The following is a 24,977-nucleotide window of genomic DNA, read 5'->3' as shown; positions in this document are numbered from 1 at the left end:
AACTTCATTCAGCTCTAGCTCAGTGGGGAGCCCTTTCATGGCCAGAATATGGTTGGATGTGATTTTAAAAACCTGTCTTGGGGTCAGATCTGATTAATGCTTCTGCTTGGCCCTTTGTTTATCAGATCACCCTGGAAAGTGTTGCTTGTTTTCTCTGAGGCTGTTTCTGTGAGTAAAAGATAGAGATGAAAACATTCGGTGACAGAGACTGCCCAATGCCTCCTAAATTCTACCCTTTCTTTTCTTTAGTAATTGAATCACATAAATTCTACTTGGAACACCTGTCCATAACGAAGCCTTCCATCCCCAACCTTCCTTAAACCAATGCAGGGCTTCATGACTTAAATTCAGCCAGTGCAGTGTGAGTGGAAGGCAGAGAGCAACTTTCAGGTCTGGCCTTAAAAGAAAGAGGCATGCGTTTCCCTGTTCTCTTTTCCTCTCTGCCGGCTGGAGCGCTAGTGTGATGGCAGGAGCCAGAGGAACAACCCAAGACGAAAAATGCTTTCAAGGGTTTCAGACTCACCCAGGCAGCTCTAGACTGACTAAGCGCTATTCTACGAGAGGGAAACTTTCTTGTTTAAGGAATTCTGAAATTGGGTTTTTGTTACAGAAACCAAACATGAGTCCAAACTAGTGCAGAACTTGTTATTTCGCAGTGGGGCTGCCTAAAAGCCTAAAGCAAGTGGCAGTGGCTTAGAGATTGAACAACAGATAGCAAGGAAAGAGGCTGTAGGCTGGTAAACTGTTGGCCATTCCAGTAAAACACAAGGCGTGTCTCTGCCTGCAGGGCTGTGGCAGCAGGTCAAAGGCTAACGGCCTTTCTACTGAGATGTTCCCATGAGCTGAACCTTGCAAGCTGGGGTTACACTGAGGAGACAGGGGTTACACTGAGGTTACATCATCAACTGGGGTTACACTGAGCAGACAGGCCACGGGATCATGCACTACCACACACACGCGCGCGCGCACACACACACACACACACACACACACACACACACGCGAGAAGGCCAAGTCCCTTTCCCACTCTCTTCACCTCGGCCTTTGCTGCAGTCAGCGCAGACTGAGGGATGGGTGACATGAAGTGTACTCAATAAATTCAGCAAGAAATCCAGTAGTAATCTGCCAAGCATGGTGGTGCACACCAGTAATGCCAGCTACTTCAGGAGCCTGAGGCAAAAGAATTGTCAGTTCAAAGCCAGCCTGGGTGGTTTAGCAACTCTGTCCAAAAATTAATAAAAAGAGCTGAGGATATATTTGAACATCCCTGGGTTTGATCTCCAATGCTGAAAAAAGAAAAGAAATGTGGTGGGAAAGAAAAAAGGGGAAGAAGGAAAAGAAAGAAAGAAAAAGAGAAAAAGAAAAGAAAGCGAAAAAGAAAGAGAGAGAAAGGGCAGGACAGAAAAAGAAAGGCAGTAATTCATCACCAGTGTCCACTCCAGGGCAGGGGCGGGGATGGAAGAGCTCGGCAGGAGGAGAGGGAGGGAGGGCATCGAGAGGGAGCCAGAGCAGCTGGGTCAGCATTCCCGATCTGGACTCTGACTCAGGCCGCAGGAATGCCAAGGAAGGGGGTGGGTAGCCGCTGAGCCAGGCTGAGATCCCATTGGCACTCCGGGGACTCGGGGGACTCGGGGGACAGTATTCACAGAGGATGGAGCAGGGGCTCCCGCGCACCCAGACTTCTCCTGTGCACAGGCAGATATCTCCCGCAGAGGACAAGGGTGGGCCGCGAGCCCCCTGGCCACCTGCACCTTTGAGGTGTTGCGCACAGCTCCCCACCTGCCGGAGCTGCTCTCTCCAGTCCCCGACCTGAGCGAGGGACAGGCTCTTAGGATTCACGCGGGGACATCCGGACACACACGGGCTACTCTCCGGGGACCATTCACGACCCCCCCCCCATCCCGGCCTGTCTCCGCCCGGAACTGGCCACAGTTTGCTCTGCTTTCAGCACCAAACCTCGCTGAAGAAGTTTATACAAGGAAGAAACCTAAGCGTCGCCGCCTCCCCTTTCCCTCCTAGGGCGCCTGAGAAAGACGAGAGGCTCTAGGGCTCTGCAAACCGACCTCCCGCGCCCACGCCCCCCAAGGCCCCAGCCACCTCCCCGCAGCCGCGCCCGTCTAGCTTGGCCTCAGAGCCCCCCACATAGCGGAGCCCCAGGCACCAGCTTTCCCATGCGCGCCCCTTCCCTTCCGGTCCCGTCTGGTCCCTGTCCACCCCCCAGGCTGGCGGGGAGAGCAGCTGCACTGGCCGAGCCTTCCCTAGGTCTCCGCCGCCTGACACCCAATCAGAGAAACCGATCCGGCCGGGCGGAGCGCCAGTGGCCGGCCCAGAATAGTGCTTGCCCGGCGCCCTCACGCACTTGCTTGCGGCGTGGAGGCTGGCTGCTTGGAGCCGAGCTGGAGCGCGCTCTGCGCAGGGTATCGGGGTCCCAGGGGGCCGGGACAGCTGGGGCCCTGAGCGCGGCGTGCGGATGTGTGTGTGTGCATGTGTGAGTGCATGTCTGCGGGTGTGCTTTTATTTTCTGTGCGTGAGCATGGGTGCCCACGTATATACACTGTAATCTGTAAGTGAGCCTGTGTGGTCCTGTGTGCTCTGGATGTGTGTTTGTAGGTGGCTGAGTGTGTCTGGGTGTGTGCTGATTTGCCTGCGTATGCGTGTATGGCTGTGTTTGTGTGTGCATGTATGTGCATGTGTGCACACACATGTGTGTAGTGACAGGAAGAAGCCTAGGGGTTGGTGAGGTCTTCCCCAGCCCTCAGGCATTCATCTCCCTGTAGACGCAGTCCTCAGGCAGCCTTGGGGGACCTGAACAGCAAGGTAGGTGAACTGACCGCTCCCTGGGGGCCAGCTTCTCTTTCTTAATCCCTCACCTTTGGAAACTCTAGCTCCTAAGTCCTCGCTGGACTTTTATCAGGACAGGCTCTTCTCCTTCTCTCTGCTTCATTACGCCCCACCCCTTCCCCATTTCTCTTTTCTGAAGACCTGGACCCCAGTACTAACTTTACAACTTCCTAGCTGTGCAATTTGTGGCAAATGGCTTAACCTCTCTGAATTTCTGGCCCCTCACTAGTGAAACAGAGATGACAATAATGATAGTTTCCTTATAATGCAGCTATGAGGACAGAGTATGTTGGAGAAAAAGCCCTTTGGAAGTCTGCAAATATAATTTAGAATGTATTCATTGATTTCATTGTACTGCTTTCTGTTAACCAAGCAGGCTTTGTTCCCCCTTCTAGAGATGAGCTTTCTAGAGCAAGGTGATGGCCTCTTGTGGCCGGCACCAGTCGTGAGCACCAGCTCAGAAAGAATTTGTGGGAAACCGGGAGCCAAAAGCTCACCGAGGACGAAGCAGGAGGCTGCAGAGGAGGGGGAGCCCCCAGGTCTGGGGGAAGGTGAGGCCAAGGTCCCTTCCGGGGAGGTGGGAGCCTCTGTCTCGGATCCCCCCACGTGAAGAGTCGCATCCAGCCCTCTGCTGGCAGCCTCAGCCCCTCCGTATGGGAGAGAGCAGCTGCTTTGCAGAGCCAGGGGCTTAGCCTAGTCATCTTGGAAAGAAGGGACAGGGCTGCTGTCAGACATGACTCTGATCCTTGGCTTCTCCCGTGCACAGTGTCCAGGCCTCCCAAGGCTGCTGTGGAGTCACTGAGACAGCACATGAGAATGTTTTGGAAGATGAAGTTACTGTCATCTCTTCCTTTTCCCCCCAACAGGTGCCCAGTGCAGGCCAGCTGCTGAATCCACCGGGCTAGAGGCCACATTCCCCAAGGCCACATCCTTGGCCCAAGCTGTTCCCTTGGTCCGGGCAGGAACCCCACCCACAGGGTGGGACCTCCTCCCTGCTGACTGTGCCATCTCTGGCAAGGGCTCCAGCACAGATGATCTGGAGCTCCCCATGGAGTTCCCAGCCCCAGAAGCCTGGGACTGGGAACTCAAAGATCTGGAGGAAGACAGAACTGCCCGGAGTCCGTCCCCACAGGTCCCTTTACTCAGCCTGGGCTGGGATGATGAGTTGCAGAAACCAGGGGCACAGATCTACATGCACTTCATGCAGGAGCACACCTGCTATGATGCCATGGCGACCAGCTCCAAGCTGGTCATCTTCGACACCACGCTGGAGGTGAGAGCCTCCATTCTAACAGCACTACAGCCACCACACATGTTTCCAGGATGCCTACCAGGCCATGTGCCCCTGCAGGACCCCTTCCAAGATTCCTCCTTAGCACCATGGAGACCAGTGGTGAGGAGGGAGGGATTCTGTGCTCATCACAGCTCTGCCACTTCGTATCTACAGAACACTGAATAGGTCACTCCCCTCATGATCTGTAAAATAGGGGCCAGAATGCTTGTTTTTCCCTGCATGTTTCAGAGGAATCTCAAGACAAACCGCCACAAAGCAGGAGAGCTTTTTAAAGTGTGGGATATGTATATAACACTGCAGAACCACTCAGGACAAAGAGTAGGGAACTCTTGGTGCTAACAAAAATAAGATGAGCTCTGGTACCTGCTCTTCCTAGCAAACATCTGTACTTTTATTTTTGGCATTGTTACAGTTTAGCAGATGGTGTGTGTCTGCATGAAGCATGATGCTCTCGTGTGTGTGTGTGTGTGTGTGTGTGTGACCTAGTTACAACTTAGTTCTACTAGTTAATGAGCAAATATATTTATTTCAATAGCTTTGTATTAATTCTAATGCTTATTAGAAAAATACAAAGAGCGTATATGGGGAGTATTGCTTAGAATGAGGCTCAAAATGAGTCAATACAAAATTTATTTACAGAAAAAATGGGGCTTGAGATTTAGCTCAGCGGCATAAGCGCCTGCCTTGCAAGCAGGCAGTCATGAATTCGATCCTTGGTACTGATAAAAATGAAAAAGACAAAAAAGAAAAAAAATTTATTTACAGAAAAAATGATGTAACTACGCATGTACTGTATAAGTAATTCTACCTCTAGCTTTTAGATTGGCAAACACTGTACTCTGTTTATACACTTGACTTCCCAATGGAAACACTGAGCTAGTTAGTCACACGCTGATGTGTCCGGTGAGGGTCCCTTAATACCTCTGGCCACAGTGGCCTTGCCCTCTGGCCACAGTGGCCTTGACCTCTGGCCAGCATGTAACCCTGTACAGTAGCAAATGTGTCCGATAGTGATCACATCCAGTGTGTGACATGACATGGAGTAGACAGGCAGGGTCGTGTCCAGGAGGACCTGGGAAAAAGCCCCATTGAAAGGACCCTTGTGGGGCCACAGGGACACAGGTTGTGTCCACTGAGGGGCTGTGATAGAGGAGGAGGAGAGCTTCCTGGAACTCACCCCCCCTCTCAACTACTCTTTCCTGCCTTTCAGATCAAGAAGGCCTTCTTCGCCCTGGTGGCCAATGGCGTTCGGGCAGCCCCTCTGTGGGACAGCAAGAAGCAGAGTTTCGTGGGTAAGGAGAGGCTGGGGAGACATAGGTGGTGGGAGTGGAAAGGGGACACCTCATATGGTTCAAGGGCAGTGGCCTGCCCACAAGCCAAGGCCATCAGTCAGCCTTCTCCCTGGCCTTGTCTACCCCTCAGGGATGCTCACCATCACAGACTTCATCGTGGTGCTGCACCGATACTACAGATCCCCCCTGGTGAGGAGTGGGTGGGGCTGCCGAGTGGGCCAGGGTGGGGCCAAGGGGAGTCTTCAGGGAGCCTGGTGCCTGCAGGACCCATGTCTGACTTCCAGAGTCCTGTTGCTGCTTCTAGGTCCAGATCTATGAGATTGAACAACATAAGATAGAGACCTGGAGGGGTGAGTGGAGAGAGGAGCTGTGGGGTGGAGGGTGGTGCCCAAGGCCTGAGGCTGAGAGTGGGCTGAGGACAGTTCCTGCGGGTACACGGCCTAGGAAGCCTCAGGTGCCTGCAGGGAGGGGAATAATTGGGCTGTGGAGTGAGGTGGCTGCAGCTCCCTGGGCTTGGCTGCTTTTTCTGCAGAGATCTACCTTCAAGGCTGCTTCAAGCCTCTGGTCTCCATCTCTCCGAATGACAGGCAAGCATCCTTTCCCTTGCCACTCAGCCCTGAACCCCCTCCTCATCCTGGAAGCAGACAGACAGGCAGACTTGGTGCCTATTTAGTAGACAAGGGTGGGGGACATCTCTTCCCAGGCTGCCCCAGGCTCACTCCTTCTCCTCCCCAGCCTGTTCGAAGCTGTCTATGCTCTCATCAAGAACCGCATCCATCGTCTGCCAGTCCTGGACCCGGTGTCAGGCACGGTGCTCTACATCCTCACACACAAGCGGCTGCTCAAATTCCTGCACATCTTTGTGAGCCCAGGCCTAGGGGGAGGAGAAAGGGGGAGCCACGGGGAGGCCACAGAGGAGCCAAATCTGCAAGCCGTGGGGCGGGAGGAGCTAGGAGCCCTCTGCGGGCTGCTTGCTCTGGTCACCACGTGTCCTCACCCCTTCCAGGGGGCCCTACTGCCCCGGCCCTCCTTCCTCTACCGCACTATCCAAGATCTGGGCATCGGCACATTCCGAGATTTGGCCGTGGTGCTGGAGACTGCACCCATCCTGACTGCGCTGGACATCTTTGTGGACCGTCGAGTGTCAGCGCTGCCTGTAGTCAATGAATCTGGTACTGGCACCAGGACAAGAGGCTTGGGCCAGGGTTGGGAAGGAGGGCATGTCGGGGAGAACATGGTAGAGAAGGGTTGAGAATGGGCAGGAGTCTGTGTGGCATCAGCTTAGAGACTGAGAGTGGAGAGGGTTAGAAGTCTTTGCCTTTGAACCTTAGGCCAACTTCTCTGTGCCTCAGTTTCCTCAGTAATATGAAGGCAGCATCTTAGCAACATCTATCTTGACTGTACTGGAAGATTTACAAAATTAAATGCAACAAATTTATTTTGGTAGTGGGAATCAAACTCAGGACCTTGTGCTTACCAGGCGGGTGCTTATCCCACTGAGCTATATCCCCAGCCAATGCAGTAAGTTGAATGTAGAAGAGGAAACTGCTGGTTACCAGGGTTTTTGTTCAGTTCATCCCATCCAAATCTCGATTTCCTGTTCTGGAAAGGGTCAGAGGGACTGTAAGAATGTTTCTTTGGTGAGACTATGACTGTAAAATATTGCAAAATTAAATTCACCATAGTAAGCTAGATATCAAGAAGTACTTTGGGTTTATTTTTATTTTATTCCTTGTGGTACTGGAGAGTAGACCTAAGCAGCTCTGAATGAATACCCTCAGCACTTTACTTTTTAATTTAGAGATAGGGTCTTATAAAGTTGCTTAGGCTAGCCTCATGCATATAATCCTTGTGCCTCAGCCTGGGTTTACTTTTTATTATAAACATTTAAATGAATGAAACCCATATCTCTATTGCCCACATTAACCACTGTTAACATATCACCATAATCAGTACATCTTTAGTTCTGAAGAAATCTAAGTTAATTGCCCACATCAGTCAGCATCTCTTAAAATAAATATACTTTCACTATATTTACCTTACCTAACAAAACTATGAAAAATGTATTAGTGCTGTCTAGTATTCTCCATTCCTATAAGAATGTCTTTTTTAAACAGTTGATTTATTAAAACTTAGACCCAAGAAAAGTTCATGTTTTGCATTTATGTCTTTTGTCCTTTAAGTCTCTTTAAATTCAGAACTGTACCCTTCTCCCTTCGTTTCTATGACATGAGTGAGCAGAACAACCTGAGGCAGCTGTCCTGTAGGCCATGGCACTTCCACACTTGTCCATTTGCTTTCTGCAGGTGGTCTTTACCATGTTCCTCTGTCCCTGGTTCCTGAAAACCGGAAATGAAATCTAAAGCCTCAGTGAGCTGAGACTGTACATTGGAGGCTAGAACATTTCATAGGTGATGCTATGTTCCCGCGTAGCATTTCAACAGTAGGCACAAGGTCAGGCTGTCTCCATTTCTGTGATACTAAGCTGCTGTGTGGTTCGGGTAGGGAGAGCCTGATGCTCCATTAGAAAGCCAGCAAGCAGCCTAGAAGGTGTCAAGTTCATTTGCACAGCACCCTGGTTCTGAGGGGGGCCTCCTCCCTGTCTCTCTTCTCCTTCCTCCTGCAGGTCAGGTCGTGGGCCTCTATTCCCGCTTCGATGTGATTGTAAGTGTCTGTGGGGACTCTGGGGGTGCTGTGGGGAGGCTTCAGTGTGAGGCAGGATGGGGAGTGTCTGTGGACAGGCTTTATGAGTGTGGAGAGGGTGCTGCATGTGGGGCTGGATCCTGGGTGAGGGGTGGCTCGGAGCTCGCCCTCTCTCCCTGCACCAGCACCTGGCTGCCCAGCAAACCTACAACCACCTAGACATGAGTGTAGGAGAAGCCCTGAGGCAAAGAACGCTGTGCCTCGAAGGAGTCCTTTCATGCCAGCCCCATGAGACCCTGGGGGAAGTGATCGACAGGATTGCTCGGGAGCAGGTACCTTACACCCCTCCAAGCGTGTCCCCAACACAGATGGTCCCATTCTTCCACACACTGCTTGGCCGTCCTGAACTGTGGGCACCTGGCCTGCCCTCCCATTTCATGACCAATTCTTGGCAACCACATTGCTATGCACCAGGACCTGTCTGTTGGGCCCTTGTGCCAAAGGCCACAGCTGGCTGAGTGGTCAGAGCCATTGCCAGCTCATTCCCTGGAGACATTCCTTCGCTCCTCTGGTCCTTGGACCAGCCTTGGCACGGTGGCTGCTATAACCCTGAGGCTCCATCCCTCACTGAGGCCTTGGGACCCACAGGTGCACCGGCTGGTGTTAGTGGATGAAACCCAACATCTTCTGGGCGTGGTCTCCCTCTCGGACATCCTTCAGGCTCTGGTGCTCAGCCCTGCTGGCATCGATGCCCTTGGTGCCTGAGAATGCCCAAGTCCTCCCTCCCTGAACCTCTTCACACCTGGAAGTGAATGCAGGGAGCTGGGGGACTCAGCCTTCATCTTCCCTCACCCCTGTTTGTGAGTTCAGCTCCGGTTCAGGTAGGTTTGGCCTCGGCCATTGGATCAGTCCCTCTGTCCTTCTGGGCATGGTAGCCGTGGTCCTGCTCATAGCTGGTTCATCCCACAAAAACTGCAGGGGCCACCACTTTGTCCCATTCCCAGCTGAGGTCACTGAGGCCTCCAGGAAGGGTGGACAAAGACAGGACTAAGGGCTCTCTGGGAAGGTTTAGGTACTGTCTCACCATTCCATGCCCTCAGGCTGGGGACTGAGTAAAAGGAAGCAAGCTGATAAACCTTTGTGGAATGAAATTTCAATTTTCAGTAAGACCTGAGACTTAAATGAAGGAGCTCTCAGCTAAGGTGTGATCTCAGATACTTGCTAAGGGTTTGCAGAAGGCTGAGAGTGCACCTAGTTGGTAGTGAATGACAAGACTTCCTCGCTGAGAAGACCACTCTCCATCCCTCTTTGGTCACCCTCTTCCCTTCTCTTCATCACAGGCTTTTCCCGCCCTTCCAGTCACTCTTGTCCAGACTTTGCCCCCAGAAGCCCTCGGACATGCCCGTTGCATTATGGGGTGATGACATTAAGGACAGTGGCTGAGTCAAGCTTGGAGGTGCCTGACCCAGAGGCACTGGGGTTCCCCAGTCTGCCCGTGCTCCACGTCCACTTGTATCTTCTCCTGCCAACCTGGGCTGAGACTGGCCGCTGGGGTGCAGCGAGCCTGAAGCCCGTGGGTACAGTCATGGGCTCCTGATCTCTCTGCTTCTCTGTTCAGCTCTCCCCCAGCTCTGGGAGTCCCAGCTGTTCCTCCCCCATGGGAACCATCATAGTGGCACTGCCCTCCCACTCTCCTAGCATGGTCACTTCAGGAGTTCCAGGGGTCACTATTTCCAGAGCTGCCTGCTGGAGTAGGAACCTCTCTCCGTCATTGTCCAACCCCCGTAGCTCTTGCCAGTGAACAGTGTTCTTTGTTCCCAGTCAATCCCCGAGAATGAGCAGTCAACAGAACAAAAGCAAAAAGAATGCATCGTGAACTTGGATTTGACTTCACTCAAAACGCTAAACATGTAACCTGGACCCATAGTAAAGATCCCTATGCTTCTGAATTCAAAGACATGAAGCAGAACCTGGAGTTGGAAAAACAGCAAGTGGTTTTTCTTTAGCAAATAGAACATTATTTCACTGACTTTTAAAATCTTTTATTTAAAACAAAACCATCAAGAAAATATTTATTGGTGCTGGAGATTTAGCTCAGTGGCATAAGCACCTGCCTGGCAAGCAGGTCGTGAGTTCAATCCCCGATACCAAAAAAAAAAAAAAAAAATTATTAACTAATTACTAATATCATACACAAAACCCAGTCTATGAACTTCAACCTGCACTAAAATATTATTTGTCTAACACTGAATGAAATTTCTGCTGTGAATCGCATTGCCTCACATGGTACAAATTAACCTCAGTCCATCGGGGGTCTGTTTCCATCTGTACCCGAGGCTGTTTGCAGGGGAGGCTTTAAGTAACCTGCAGCTCTGTCCCTCTGTCCTCAGCACCCACCCCTGTCAGCACCTGCTAATAACTCCCCATCTCATCAGGTTGTCAGGCGGTGGACACCTCGCTCACTCCCAGAGCTGCCTCTTTGGTCCTGCCTTGCTTGGAGTGGGTCCTGCACCCTGCTGGGCTTCAGAACACTCCATCAGGCTGTTCCAATGGGCAGCATATTTTACTCCATGCCACACTGCTTTCCCAGGCTTTAGCCAGGAACCTGGGGCTCAAGGCTCTTCCACCCGTGACACTCCAAGCCTGTATGAGGGATTTGTTGTGCAGACCCCTGCCCTTCAGGCTGGGCTACCTTCACAGGGGCCCAGCAGTGTCTATGGAAGTGTCTCTTTGTTCCTCCACCTAACCCAGCCCATGAAATCTCTACTAGAGGGGACAAGGGCCCTTTGTTCTCTGTCCCTGATGTATTCCTCCAAGCCTACCATGTGTCTTGAGCATGTGCCACCCCACTTAAGGATCAGGCTTTTGAGATTCCAAAGCCAAGACTCGGCTTCTGCCCTCCCCCACTCTGGCAATGCCCTCCCCTGCCCTGGGCAATCGGCACTGCAGGCCCAGCTGTCCGGTGTGGGTTACTAATTCTAAAATGTGATCCTGGCCCCATTACCTCGCTAAGCTTCAGAGTCAGACACTCGTGTTTGACGGTCGGGCAGTACACGAAGGTATTTTCTCACCAGCCACTTTGCCAAAATCCAAGGGTCAGTGCTGGCTCTGCCCTGACCTACCCAGGAAGGTGCCATCTTTGGGGCTCAAGTGGGAGGATGAGAAGGGATGATCACTGGGTTTGGGCCAAGGAAAATCTCTCGAGGGAGCCTGAGACAGGCCGGCTCTGATGATAGCTGCCTTTGAACAAATGTAACAGGTCACCCCCTTGACTCTGTGCCACTGGGGAGAGACCTGAGTGGTAACAGAAAGGCTAAATACAGCACCTGTGTCTCCTTGAATCTTCCTGAAAGCACACAAATCTGTATGTGTCTGGGCTCACTGTCTCAAGAACCCAGCAGACCTCCCCCTGGGGCCTGTCTGTGGGGGGCCAGCCCACCCCACACCTCAGATCCCATCCAGCCCAACCCTTCGTGGATGCTGGGAAGGGAACCTTAGCATGAGCTGTGGCTGCTTCCACTCTAGAGCAGAATAGACAAAGTGTGCTTGTGTATGGCCTGCTCCCTGCATGTGAACCTGGGGCTGGGTGACTCCAACACCTCCTCAGCCCCTGAAGGCCTCCCTGAGTTTCTGTGGCCTCCAGGATGGACTCCTGAGCCTCCTGTGCTTTCTTGTCTGCTCATAACCTTCTCAGTGATCCAGGATGACCAAGGAAGCCTTGTAAAAAGTGCAGAACTCCAGCTCATTCGCAGAGATGCTCATTTCCCGATTCTGGGGTAGAATCTGGACAACTGTTTTTATTTTCTATAAAAACTAGGTATTTATGATGAGCATGGGCTGTGCTAGGATGTTGGGATGGGTGATTTGTCTTCATAGTAAAATCGTTTGTCACATAACTGGGTCTATCTATTATTTAATGATGACTAAAGTCTATAAGAAGCACTTAAGAGGAGCAGCATAATATATGAGACATGATTTATCAGCATCCTCAAAACGCTTTTGCCAAGCACCCTTAAATGTAGAAGTGTTCATTGCAAAGTTATGTATGTCTGTTCCATGATGAGAGCAAAGTTTGCACTTGATACACATATTAAAACTGGAATCAGAGCTGCGTGTGGTGGTGCATGCCTGTAATCCTAGCACTTGGGAGGCTGAGGCAGGAGGATTATTGTGAGTTCGAGGCAGCCTGGGCTACATAGTGAGACCCTGTCTCAAAAAGACAAACAAACAAACAAAAAACCAGAATCAGAAATAACCTGGAAATAAACCATCATGCCAACAAGCACTCACAGCTAAAACATCTATAGGACAGAAGCGTGTAGCAGCCCGGGAACACTGACACCCCATTTTTATTAATAAGAGTGCTGCCTACTTGTTTAAGAAGACAGGTGTTGTCTTAAACAACAAACTCGAAGATATTAATCTTTTTTTTTTTATCGGTACCGGGGATCGAACTCGCGACCATGCGCTTGCAAGGCAGGTGCTTCTGCCACTAAGCAAAATCCCCAGCCCCCAAAGATATTAATCTTAATTTGACCAACAAAATCCAATTAACTGGACTGAGCATAGCAAGATGTATACTTTTTGTTTTCATTTAAAGATGTGTCTGCTACGCTGAATCAATATCTGCCTTCCACAGTTATCCTAAACCTGCTCTTGTTCCTGCATTAGAGAGGGAGGTTGGGACAGGCCCTCAGGGAGCCTCACTGATGCCCTTTCACTGTGACTCTTTGGGACCTTAAAACTCTCGAACCCTAGAAGTGTACCACATCAACAGCGACCGAGAGGCTTTGTGCCAGCCTCAAGTGGAGCTGCTGCTTTTCAGCTGTAGAAAGCTGCAAGGGAAGGAACCCATCTGTGACATCGCACCCACTCTGCAGCTCCCAGGTGTGTTCGACCCAATCACTGTCAAAGAAAGGAAGCTTTCCATTTACAGGAAGGAAGTCTTGTCCAGGCACTGTGATTGCACAGCCATAGGCAGATTTTTCAGTCCCCAAGGTAAGTGAAAGAACTCAAGGCACACTTATGGTAGATGCATTTTTCTGCAGGTACATTCTCTATCAATAAGAAAACCATTTTAGAAAAGAAGAGAAAGACTCTTGGTGGCCATGCTGTGTTTTGCTTGGCAGAGTCTTAGATTCTCTTCCTCTGTGAACTTTCTGGTAGCAGCCTCTGTGGCCAGGGTTCAGCTTTGTGTCATTAACACTTCTGTCTTGTGTTCTACACTTGCTATAGTTGGGATCTGGAATGTCACCAGAGGGCCATGTGTTACAGGTAGTTCCCAATTTACTACTGGGAAGTGGGGCCCAGGCAGAGGTCTTTAGGTCCCTGTGGGTCTGTCATTGAAGGGGACAGTGAGACAGTGCCTCTTGCTCGCTCTCTCTCTTTTGCTTCCAGGCCACCATGAGATGAATAGCTTTTCTGGTACTATGTGATCCCACCATAGCATGCTGCCTTGCCACAGGCCCCAAAGAAATGGGTCCGATCAATCATAGGCTGAAACTTCTACAATTTAAGAGCCAAAATAAGTCTTTCCTCCTTATAAGGAGATTAATCTCAGGTATTTTGTTACAAACAGGGAAGCTGATTGTTATGGTTGTGTCTACTTGAGAAGTTTAGAAATTTAACTAAGTGATAGCATTTCTACATACCAGGGTGCAAAGGACCCATGCTAGGGTTGGTAGCCTACTTACAATATCAGGAAGGAAAGGGGTTTTTTGTTTGCTTGTTTGTTTTTTTAGCTCAGTTTGTATTGATTTCAGTCCGTACTTAGCTGACTCCAAGGCAGGGTGATATGGCAGCAGGGTGACAGTTCACAGTAGCAGCAGACAGCAAAAGCAGTGAGAGAAAAAAGGGAAGAGCAAGCCTCTTTTCCTCCCTCACATTGTATGCGGGCCACCCACCCTAGGACGGGTGCAGCACTCACACTCCCAGTCACAGAGGTCTGGTCCACACCGGATCACTGAGAGGTGAGATGGGCCACAGTTTTTTTTAAACTCAGGTGATACCCAGTTGCTCCAGAGCCCACTGTTGTAGTGGTAGATTTTCCACTTTCTGGATTGTGCCTGACAGGGTGAGTAGATCTTTAAGCATGTCACTGTCTACTAGAAGCCACCCCAGCCCTACCCAGAGCTCCCCCAGCAAACTTTGTGGCAACCCATATCCTTCTTCAGGAAAAGAAGGAGGCTTGTTTTATTTTATTATTTTTGAAAGGGAGTCTTGCTGTGTTGCCTAGGCTGGTCCCAAACTCCTGGGCTCAGAAGATCCTCCTGATGCACCCTGCTATGTAGCTAGGACTGGAGGTGTACATCACATGGTGGCAGCAAGGGTGGTCCAGTGCCACTCACGGTGCCAGGGTCACTGCTGCTGCCCCAACCACAGGAGGCCAAGGCCTCTGAGTGAGGTCTAGGGAAGAAGGTGGTGCTCTCAGGTTCTAAGGAAGAAAGCAGCAGGGCTCCCATCCTTTCTAGGTGCAGAGAGGGTGCTCCCCAAACACAGAAAATGATTCAGATGTGGGTGGTGAAACACACAGTGAAGAGGCTGGGGACTGAGCTCAGTGGCACAAGTGCTTGCCTGCAAGCATGAGGTCATGAGTTTGATCCCTGGTACCAGAAAGAAAGAAAGAAAGAAAGAAAGAAAGAAAGAAAGAAAGAAAGAAAGAAAGAAAGAAAGAGAAAAGAAAGAAAGAAAGAAAGAAAGAAAGAAAGAAAGAAAGAGAAAAGAAAGAAAAAAACAACAAAGACTCCCATAATTAGTAGATCTTTTACTTTGTGTCATACCAAGAACAGCAAGGTGACAGGAGTGGCTTTTTCTGCTATTCAAATCATAAATGTGTCAAAACCTCAGGCGCTGTGGGAAGGGCACTGAGCGCCTCCAGCCTGTTCAGTCTTCCTTTCTTCCTCACCTGAGTTGCATCAAGGACCAGCAACTGCCAAGCTAGGGCTGGGGACTCTGGGACAAGAGCCAGGAAAGCAGGGGCCCAGCTCAGCACTGCCACGGCAGGAAACGCAGGCCCACCTTCTTACTGGGAACCAGGACTATGCGGCCTACAGGCTTCAGCTCCCCAGTCTCAGGTGCCAGGACCACCCTGTAATGCTGCATCAGCTGGCAGGGACAAAGCACACAGGGGCCGTGGGGGCTTGTTCTCCACCCACTGTCCCCCTCTCCATCCTGCTACCCTGAACCTCCTGCCTCTCCTCCCCACCAACCCCTTTGCCTCTCTCCCTCTCCCACTCACCCTCACCAGCAGCAGCTGCATCTCGAGCTCCGCAATCCTGCGGCCCAGGCAGCTCCGGACCCCATAGCCAAAGGGCACAGAGCCAAATGGGTGTTGGACTCCAGGAACACCTGCCTTGTTCTTCCTCAGCCAGCGGTGAGGCCGGAAGCTTTCAGGATCGGGAAAGGTAGTGGGGTCTCGGGACACCACATAGTGGCAAAACACAAACTGGGTCTACAGAGCAAGAAGAGGTATCATGAACCCATTGGCGTGAGCCTGCAGGCCCTGCTGGGCACTCGGGCTCTCTGGCCTCACTCACATTCTTGGGGAAAACATAGCCATCGATTTTAACTTCCTTATCCGTGATGATTCGTGAGTTTGTGGGGACCACAGGGTAGAGGCTGCAGGGAAAAGAAAAGTGTAGGGTCTGTCTTTCTCCCTTACCCCTCTGGTGCCCCTACCCCTTGCCCGTCACCCTGTCCTTAGCCAAAGCCCACCAGCAGCCCTATCTTCCGTTCCTGACCCACACACAGACTCTGTGCTCTAGGAATCACATCTTACCGCAGGGTCTCCTTAATCGCGGCTTTGAGCAGGGGCATGTGGGTGAAGTCCTTGTGTTGGGGCACCTTCCCTGGGCCTGTAACATCCATCACTTCCTTGTGCAAGGCTTCCTGGATCTCAGGGTTCTTTGAAAGGTGGTACAGGGCCCATGCCAACGTGTTGGATGTCTAGGAGGGAGGATGGAAGATAAAGTGAAGGGGGATTTCTAGAAGAGGCCAGCTAGGTGATAGGAAGGTACGTGAGTGGGTGCATGCAGAATTAGGGAGAGTTTAATTAGCCACAAGAATGGCACAAAAAGAGACACAGGTTCATGACAACATTCGTGCTAAACATGAACCTACAGCAAGATGAGGACAGAAGAGACAGCAACAAAGAGAAGCTCCACATGGCAAAAGGGCTGGAAGAGGACACCCTAGAGACAGGAGGTGTTCATGAGCAAGCTTCCAACTTTCCACTTCAATTGTGGTAAGAGGAAGCTGGAATTGATATTAATGAAATTCCCCAGATATGCAAAAGCAAGGGGCCCAGGAGGTGATGCTGGGATCCTCTTTACACTAGAGGACCAGCCTTAACAGGTCATAGTGTCAAATGCTCATAATCATAGTATTCAGGGAGGTTGGAGTAGAAGGATCGTAAGTTCTAGCCCCGGCCGGGCAGCTTAGTAACTAAGCAAGATCTTGTCTCAAAATAAGGCAAATTAAAAAGGCTGAGAGTGTAGCTCAGTGTAAAGACCCTGGGTTTGATCTGCAGTACACTGGCTTCAGCTGGGCCGAGTGACCTTTTGTCTTCCCTTTAGCGTTGCATCCAGTTACGTAAAGAGATGAAACAATATGGAATGATAAAGGTCAGGCCTAGGCAGGGTATCACAGGAAATTGGTTCAGATATGAGCTGGAAGTCCTCGGTCTCCTTGCTGGCCTGCTCACACACCGTGTCCACACCAGCCAAGAGCAGCTCAGGCAGGCTGCCCAAGGCCTCACGAGGACTGAGCTGTCCACTGGTCAGCAGGAAGTGCAGGTAGCCGGATATCTGGACCCCATCTGGTCCTGCTGTCTGTAGTTGGGCCTCCACCTCCTTGAATTTCTCATCAATCAACTTTTTCCCTGCAGGAGCAACAGAGAACAGGAGAGGATAAGATCCCAGGAGACACTGGAAGAAGCCAGCCCTGGGAGCCAGCCCTAATTTCCTTCCCTGTCCCCTCCGGACTTCTTACCAAAGAAGAAGATGGTGTCCCAACCATCCAGATATCGCTTCCAGAAGGGCAGCAGGGGACGGGTCCACTTGGGGAGGAAGGTGGCATAGACTGAGTTCTGGAACATGAGCCCAACAGATCTGATGAAGTTCACAGTGTCCTCAGGGATGGAGGTTTCCAGGCAACCAATCCGCTTCTCGAACAGGATGTAGCAAATAGCTAGGAAGTACAGAGGCCGTCAGGAGCAAGGCCAGAGGACCCAGAATTCAGGGGACATGTGGAGAGGAAGCAGAGCCTATCCCAACCCATTCCTGCTCCCGGTCCCTCTCCCAGGTACCTTCCAAGGCGAAATGGTAGAAGAGGTGAGCCATGTCTGACACCTGATCCCCCGAAGCACTCTCTGCTCGAATCTGGTTCAGTCGAGTAATGAAGTCATCAATCACCTCATTTAAAGCATCTGTATAGAGCGCAGCCTCTGCTGGCTTCAGCATCCGCTGATTCAAAGCATGGCGTAACTGGTGCCACTGGTGTCCTTCCCTGTGGGACGTGGATGGGCACCACTAGCATTAGCTTCAATCCAATGGTCTCATCCCACCCTGAGGTCCCCAAAGAGTTGAGAAAACTCATCCAGCCAGCATTTGGAACTATACAATCACCAAGCTTTAAATACTAGAACCTCAGAACTATAAAAGCTCGGACTCTCACCACACCACAGCAGAAGTGAGTAAAGTGGGCATCTAGAACCAAATCACACATCTGCTGACCACTGGCTGAGCGACCTGAGACAGGTAACTGAATTCCAGAATGCCTGTCTCCGTGGGCTTGTTTAGGTTATCAGGATGCATAGATCAGTGCCTGGCAAATGGTGAATTCTTAATAAACGTAAACTATGAATATCTTAGAATTATACAACTCTGGACTTTTCCACATGTGAAACGGAGAGGAAGCTCTGGCATTCCACTTTCTCTGGGAGGAGAGAAAATCAGGGTTTTCAAGTTCCTCGGGTTTTGAGTCTTCATGTTCTGCTTAGCTCAGTGGGTCAAGGGCTGAGGCCACAAAGTCCTGTGCCACATCCAGGCAGTAGATGGTTGGGCAAGGTTGCTCAAAGACGTGGGAACATGCTTGCCATGGGGGCCCTACCCTAAACTGCCCCCAAACCTAGTACTCTCCTAATCAAGTTGGGTACACATCCATTTTTTTTTTTTTTTTTTAGTCTTTTTCCTTTTTATCGGTACCAGGGATCGAACTCACGACTGCCTGCTTGCAAGGCAGGCGCTTATGCCGCTGAGCTAAATCCCCAGCCCCTACACATCCATTTTTAAAAATCTAGTTGGAAAGTGGTAAATGAAATGTGGCTCAATTTTAAGGAGAAAGCAAATACTCCACAAACGTCTGCATGTTTCTAGGAAAGCAGGGAAGAATCCGTATCATACTGTAGCACCGGTAGCTTAGGAAGGTGGCGTGGGAGTGCAGGAGAGATTTAGGGTTTTACTGCTGACTTTTTTATGATAAGTATTTTACTGCTGAATTTTAATGAAGTTTTAAAAAGGGAAAAACAATTATTTTAAAAAGTTATTATTTATTTATTTTGATACCAGGATCAAACTCATGACCTCATGTTTGCCAGGTAGGCGTTTCCACCACTGAGCTAAATCCTTGGCTAAAAAGAACAACACTCAATTCCTGTCTCCACAGTCAGGAGCTTATTGTTTTGGGAAGTCTACAGAAAGATTAACTGAAAGTGTTGCTGAAGAAGAAATAATAATCAAAATAGACCTGTTTACTGGAACTTGGGGGTGTAGGAGCTGTTCCAGCAGTAAAAGTCCCCAGCACAACTGCAATGAGACTTACAGAGCACAGAGGAAAGCGTTTCTGGAGTTCTTAGGCTATTTCTTGGGAAAACAACACTCATAAAGAGAGATTCCAGAAATACACATATTAAATAAAACTAGAAAAGCCGAAGTGTTTTGTGTTTTATGTTTTGAGACAGGGTCTAACTATATAATAAAAATGCTGGGACTTCAAGCATATACCACCATACACAGCTACAAAATAGCTATTAAATGCACACAAGTGATGTAATATATTTAGAATACTGGCTTGAAGTCAACATAAACATATAAATAGATCACAAAGGAATCTTTATAATATTCAGCTCTTACTCTATATCTGTGTTGCTAAGTTAGAGGTGGCCTGGCCTGATAAAAACATGAAACCCACACCTTGCCCTCAGGGTCCAGGTATCAAGTTAAAGCGATTTAAAGAATAGATGTTTTATGTTCTAGTCTCAGAGTTTTAAATATGGGCACTGGAATTGTTTTAGTTTTGACCCTATCCCTCTAAGGAACCAAGAAAAACATGCAATGGGAGAATTAATACATGGACATGAGAGACACATGAAAAGCATCCTTTGACTAGTTCTTTGTCTTTCCCAAAGTGTCAAGGTCATAAGGCCTTGAGTTCTAGAACTAGCGAGACGTACTGCATCGCCAGCTATTTGTGTCACCTCTGACATGTAGTGTAAAACCTCTCTGGGCCTCAGTTTCTTCATTCAGTAACGAAAGGCAGTCATAAAGGTACAGAGACTTGCTGCCTGGCGTGTCAGGAAGAAGCAGTTGTTTTCATGACTGTACAGGTGACTTCTACACGAGGATCCACTTGTGTCCCTGAGAAGTGACTGAAACCTGGTTGTCAAGCTGATCATGATCAACAAGTCCATTTTATTGTTGAGAAACCAAATAGAGATATATCCACTTACAATCAGTGGCCTAAGGCCTGATTTATCGTGAGTGCCACCCTTTACTTCACTTTGCATAGGAGCAGGTAACATAGTCAATCCATTCTGTGTTTGCCACTGCCAAAATAACCTTAACTTTTTAAAGCATAACTGAAATCTACATCAATCTCCATGTGTGGCAAATGTCCCTGACATTTACAATCCACAATGCATGCATAACACATAATTTTGAAAATATCTTTTAATTAAATGAGTCCTCCCAGCTAATATGGTAATAACACTTTCTCAATTGTAAATTCACGCCGGGCATGGTGGCTCACGCCTGTAATCCCAGCACTCGGGAGGCTGAGGTGGGAGGAACCTTGCGAGCTCAAGACCAGCCTGGGCTGCAAAGTGAGCTCAAGGCCAGCCTGAACTGCATAGTGAGACCCTGTCTCAAAAAGACAAAAAAAAAAAAAAAAAAAAAAAAAAAAAATTGTAAATTCACAACTCTTCAACATAATATAGAAAAATGGATCTGAAAAGCCTGTAAGGAAACCTTGAAAACACTCTAGTGAGGCCAGATTTTTTATTGTACAGATCAGAAACATAAAGCCAAGAAAAGGAAAGCCATTCACTTGTCCTAAGTGAGTCGAGCACTTACACAAGTAAATGTATTAGTAGAAAAACCAATGAGTGGTCCTTGCACTCCAGCCCACCCCAAGGACTGCTTTCTAAGGCTGAGTACTGGGCTCAGAAGGAACGGGGAGATCCTACTCTACCCTTTACCCTACTGGTGCCCTGTTCCTCCTCTCCCTTGACCTGTCCCCTGGGGCCCTGTTCCAGTCCCTCAGGCCCCTGCTCACGTGGTGAAGGGTCCGTATGCCAGGCTCTGATAATCGCGGTGTGCCTTCCACAACTCCATGGAGTCCCTTGTGGGGTACTTGTCATCCTGCCGCATCACTTGCTCCAAGAGTGGGGCACTGGCCAGGTTCACTAGGAGGCGAGGGCCGCTGTTGGAGAGCCACATCGGACCGTACTTGGCCTTGTTCCGCATCTGTGGGGTTCAACCAGGGTTGAATAACTGCAGCCAGCTTGGTGGGCATTTCTGGGAGAGGGGATGGAGTAAAAGCAGGGATCTGATGGCTACACCAGAGCAAGTGGACTGGGCAAAAGTGCATTGTGCGGGAGGCAGGCACTGGAAAAATGACCACACAAAGGGCAAAAATATTGAGCCAGCTAAGTATCTGGCACAACCGAGGTGCTGGGAGGCTATGTGGGAGAACAGGGTATGTGGAGGTGGATGCCGGGACCCAGCACATTAGGGAAACACAGCCCTCCGCTGACGCGAGCTACAAAGCTCATGGCTTCTTCTTATCGTTTAAATCTACCACAGCTTGTAACTGAGTGGAGATAAAGATAAATGTCTTATGCAATCAACCAGAAAAGTGAAACATGGTGAGAAGTTCCAAGGGAGAAAAAAAGGAAGCAGATGATAAAGGCAGAGTCCAAATATGAACTAGGCCATGTGGTACATATTTTTCTTTTAGAAAACAAACCAAAAAAAGGTGTTGATTGGGTTATGTAATTCTCAAATATTTTCTCTTAAGGGCTGAGGATGTAGCTCAATAGCTGGTGAGCACAAGGCCCTGGAGCCCATCTCCAATACAAAAAAAAACCGTGTCTTACAATGTCTTAAGTGCTTGGTAACTGGCATTCATTATATCTGAAATTGATACTCTATCATGGATTTATAGTTGAAAGTGAGAGACACAATAAATACATTTTGTTATTGAGAGGGTGAAACTTACACAGATCTGCAAGAAAATTTACTGGTTACCCATGACTGAAAGAAAATAAAGTGGTTTCTGAGGTACTTTTTCTTTCATAAATGTTACCAAAGGGATTTTAAGAGGGTCATTGTCTGCTCCAGTGCACAAATTAGGCCTTCGGGCATGATTTGTTAATATTAAAATTCTGTTAAAAAGACACTAAAGTTACAGAAAGGAGAGCTGTTATTCAGATTATCAAACAAAACATCACCCAATTTAGAGTGCAGAAAAACCCAGTCATAATGGATCTCACTACTGGCCTGAAAAATGGGATTCTCAGCTGGGTGTGGTGGTGTATGTCTGTAATTCCAGCACTCCAGAGGCTGAGACAGGAGAACTGCCAAGAGTTCAAGGCCAGCCTGAACTAAGTTGACGACCCTATCTCAAAAAAAATAAATTAATTAAAAGGATTCTTTTGGGACCACAGCAACACATTTGTTCCAATAGATCGCTCCATTGCCCAGAATCTCCACTGACTGAGTCTGCTCATTGCCTAAAGACAGTCTTGACAAACCCCCAACCCTGTTTCCTTAAAGTGCAAATCCTTGGATGATATAATAGATAACTACTTCCACTTCGGCCTCTCAGTAGCACCTGCCTTTGAGGAGCTGATTGTCTGTAAACTGTAGAGCATAGGCCTGTTTCTCTTCAGGAAAATACACAGATGCATGCACAACTGGGGTGGGGGTGTCCTAAAACGATACACCCCTCCTTGGGGCACAACTTGTTAGTATTTATAGAGATCACTAACAGATTTACAGAGTATGGGGCAGCCACGTGATAGAACACTATTATCAGCTTTTAAAAAGGGATGAAGAAGCCCCTGATAGTAATATGTATACTAATGCATAGTAAGATGGCAAGACACCAAAACTGACTATTATGTAAGAAGTATAACACCTTTTGTCCAAGGGAGAGGGGTTAAATAAGAATGTTTGGCTTTGTAGGGAAATACTGGATGGATACACAAAAAACTGCTAAAGTGACTTCCCACAGGGAGGAGGGCACAGCACTGGGAATAAAACCACATAATACGTAGCACACTATATTATTTTGAATTTTGAACAGTTGTGAATGCATTATTCAAATTTGTAAATCTAAAGAGAAAAAAAAAAATAATGTTTTCTAGGACACTCACCCACCACTGCCCAAAGGCAGGAAGACTTGGTGAACTGCTGACTTTATTTATACTCTGCCTAGACAGTGAGAGGCCCCTGGCCAGATTCATTTTCCTATGGATGAGTTTTATTTACTTTTCTGAAAGTTTTCATTTTAATTTGTTTCTGATTTATAAAATTTAATTAATCAATAGCTCTCTTTTCCCACAAAAATTACATAAGGCCTTAAAAGCAATTAATATTATTATATAAACTAACAATTATTTATGAAGCATCTCTGTTGTACAATGATTATTTAACTATTTACGGCACATTTTAATACACATAATGGTAGCACTCATCATAGGAAATTTGCATCTGTACGTGATATATTGATTCTTTTTTTCCCCATTGTCCTACCCTTTTTTCAACCCTTCTTTTTCTTACTTACAAAAGCTTTGGTTCCACTTTTTCTTTTTTTTTTCCCATTTTTTCTCTTCCCTTTCTTCCTTTTCCCTTCCATTCCCGCCCCATTCTCCTTCTATTTGAATATTTTCTTCCTATTTCACAGTATCTGCTATACATTTTAGTTTTTATTTACACTTCCTGGTTCGCACACCAGAGAAACAATGCAGTATTTATTCATGGGTGTCCAATTTATTTCACTTGGAGTTTGATCTCATGGTGCATACATTTAGCTAGAAATGTCTCAAGTCTATCCTTTATGGCAGAGCAGAACTTGGTTGTATATAAACAAAAAACAAAAGAAAACAAAAAAACCCCACATCTTTTCCATTCATCAGCCAATGAGCATTTGGGCTGCTTCCAAGATTACAAATTGTGCTGCTATAAACATAGGTGTGCATATATTGCTCTAGAATGATGCTTTTAATTTTTTCAGGAAGATATCAAGAATTGGAATAACTAGGTCAAATGAAACCTCTAGTCTCAGCTTTTTGAAGACTCTCCACACTACTTCCCCCAGAGGTCTACACTCCCACCAACAGTGGAAAAATGTTCCTTTTCCCCCAAAACCCTGAAAGCATTTGTTATTAGCTGACTTCTTGATAATAGCCATTCTTTCTGGAGTGAGGTGGAATCTCAGTGTTGTTTTAATTTCATCTCTTGAATGACCAGTGATGTTGAACATTTTTTCATATATTGATTTGCTGTTTGTATTTCTTCAGCTGAGAAGTGTGTACTCATCCCAGATGCCCATTTTTAGATTGAGCCTACATCCATGTCTTCAAGAGTCCTAGCTATTCTATCTTGCAGCAGATTTAGTGTTTCTGTTTTAATATTCTGATCTCTGATCCATTTCAATTTTAATTTGGTGCAGGGTGAAAGCCATGGGTTTAGTTTTAATCTTTGACATGTGCAAAGCCAGTTTTCCAGTACTGTTTAATAAAGAGGCTATATTTCTTTCAGTGAAGGACTTTGGCTCCTTTCTTAAAAATAAAGTGACTAAATGTGTTTGGAATTGTTTCTGCGTCTTCTAATTGGCTCCACTGATCCACAGGTCTATTTGTTTGTTTTGTGAGTACCATGTTGTTTCTATCACAGAAGCTTTGTAGTATAATTTCAAGCTGGGGATTGTGATGCTCTCTGCTTTGTCTCTATTGCTCATGACTGTTTTTGCTATTCTACGTCTCTTCTGGTTCTAAGTGAATTTTAAGATCATTTTTCTAATTCTGAGAGATACGTTGTTGGAATTTTGATTAGAATTACATTAAGTCTGCATATCAGTTTTGGAAGTATGGCCATTTTCACTATATTGGCTCTTCATTTCCAATAGCAAGGGATATCCTTCCATTTTCTGATATGCTCTCCAAGAGTCATTTTTAGAGTCTTTTTTTAGTTTTCAATATAAAACTTTCCATTTTTTAAAAAAAATTATATACAGGTCTTTTCGCTTATTTAATCTCTTGGGAGGCTTATCCCCAAAATAGGCTTAATTTGTGTTTCTAATTCAGTGTAAAAAATTAACAACAAAGATGACCCATATTTTCATAGAGCTGACCAAAAATCATATGCTGTTCCAAGATCTTTACTTATATCACCTCATTTATCCCTTCTTAGAGTTAGTTAAGTTAATTTTAATATTACCACAAATTGAAGACTCAGAAACTGGGGATCAGTTGACCAAGGTCACTTTACAGGTAAGTGGCCGAGTCAGGGTTCAAATTCGAACTACCTGGCTGGACACCATGGTTTTAAACACTTACTCCACTGATCCCTAACTTTAATAATTGGAACCATTTCATAAACCAACTATGTCCTTTTATCTGGAAACAA

General features: G+C 47.8%; 2 protein-coding genes across 6 annotated transcripts in view; one reads left to right on the top strand and one right to left on the bottom strand.

Moving 5' to 3' along the window:
- Nucleotides 1-1,635: 1,635 nt before the first annotated feature.
- Nucleotides 1,636-11,966, top strand: Prkag3 (protein kinase AMP-activated non-catalytic subunit gamma 3). 2 transcript variants are annotated; one of them, XM_063245302.1, is made up of 14 exons: nt 1,636-2,417; nt 2,778-2,817; nt 3,237-3,392; nt 3,708-4,234; nt 5,346-5,427; nt 5,558-5,616; nt 5,732-5,777; nt 5,960-6,014; nt 6,163-6,289; nt 6,434-6,599; nt 8,054-8,091; nt 8,256-8,402; nt 8,719-8,951; nt 9,411-11,966. In XM_063245302.1, exons 1-13 carry the CDS (start codon nt 2,172-2,174, stop codon nt 8,833-8,835), a joined length of 1,806 nt encoding a protein of 601 aa, XP_063101372.1. In that variant the 5' UTR covers nt 1,636-2,171; the 3' UTR covers nt 8,836-8,951; nt 9,411-11,966. The 2 variants fall into 2 exon arrangements, with proteins under 2 accessions (XP_063101372.1, XP_003464082.3); XM_003464034.5 differs by having other exon boundaries at nt 1,641-2,417; nt 3,708-4,114.
- Nucleotides 4,731-24,977, bottom strand: part of LOC100725007 (sterol 26-hydroxylase, mitochondrial) — a 52,644-nt gene continuing 32,397 nt past the window's right edge. The window contains exons 2-13 of one of the 4 annotated variants that reach the window (XR_010046396.1): nt 20,620-20,810; nt 17,375-17,574; nt 17,059-17,256; nt 16,776-16,948; nt 15,848-16,014; nt 15,606-15,687; nt 15,308-15,520; nt 7,675-7,766; nt 6,147-7,029; nt 5,968-6,061; nt 5,568-5,739; nt 4,731-4,854 (exon numbers count right to left, since the gene is read on the bottom strand). Coding sequence is in view for 2 of the 4 variants with exons in the window: in XM_003464035.5 (XP_003464083.1) it covers nt 15,055-15,174; nt 15,308-15,520; nt 15,606-15,687; nt 15,848-16,014; nt 16,776-16,948; nt 17,059-17,256; nt 17,375-17,574; nt 20,620-20,810 (1,344 nt within the window). In the remaining 2 variants the exon portion in view is untranslated. Of the gene's footprint in view, nt 4,855-5,567; nt 5,740-5,967; nt 6,062-6,146; nt 7,030-7,674; nt 7,767-14,818; nt 15,175-15,307; nt 15,521-15,605; nt 15,688-15,847; nt 16,015-16,775; nt 16,949-17,058; nt 17,257-17,374; nt 17,575-20,619; nt 20,811-24,977 lie in introns of those variants that run through there. The other 3 variants (XR_010046403.1, XM_013146189.3, XM_003464035.5) reach the window with 3 other exon arrangements.

The sequence above is a fragment of the Cavia porcellus genome, unplaced genomic scaffold, assembly GCF_034190915.1.
Source record: "Cavia porcellus strain 051 isolate PalLab524CR breed Dunkin Hartley unplaced genomic scaffold, mCavPor4.1 scaffold_1, whole genome shotgun sequence".
Taxonomy (NCBI): domain Eukaryota; kingdom Metazoa; phylum Chordata; class Mammalia; order Rodentia; family Caviidae; genus Cavia; species Cavia porcellus.
Note: the sequence above shows the minus strand (reverse complement) of the source record. Positions and strands in the feature narration are given on the sequence as shown.

What these genes read in the sequence shown, in the direction of transcription:
- Prkag3 (XM_063245302.1), top strand. Translation starts at nt 2,172, where the DNA reads ATGCGCGCCCCTTCCCTTCCGGTCCCGTCTGGTCCCTGTCCACCCCCC. An exon ending in TGGGGGACCTGAACAGCAAG is followed by an intron (nt 2,818 to 3,236) that starts GTAGGTGAACTG and finishes TCCCCCTTCTAG; the next exon opens with AGATGAGCTTTCTAGAGCAA. An exon ending in GCCTGTAGTCAATGAATCTG is followed by an intron (nt 6,600 to 8,053) that starts GTACTGGCACCA and finishes TTCCTCCTGCAG; the next exon opens with GTCAGGTCGTGGGCCTCTAT.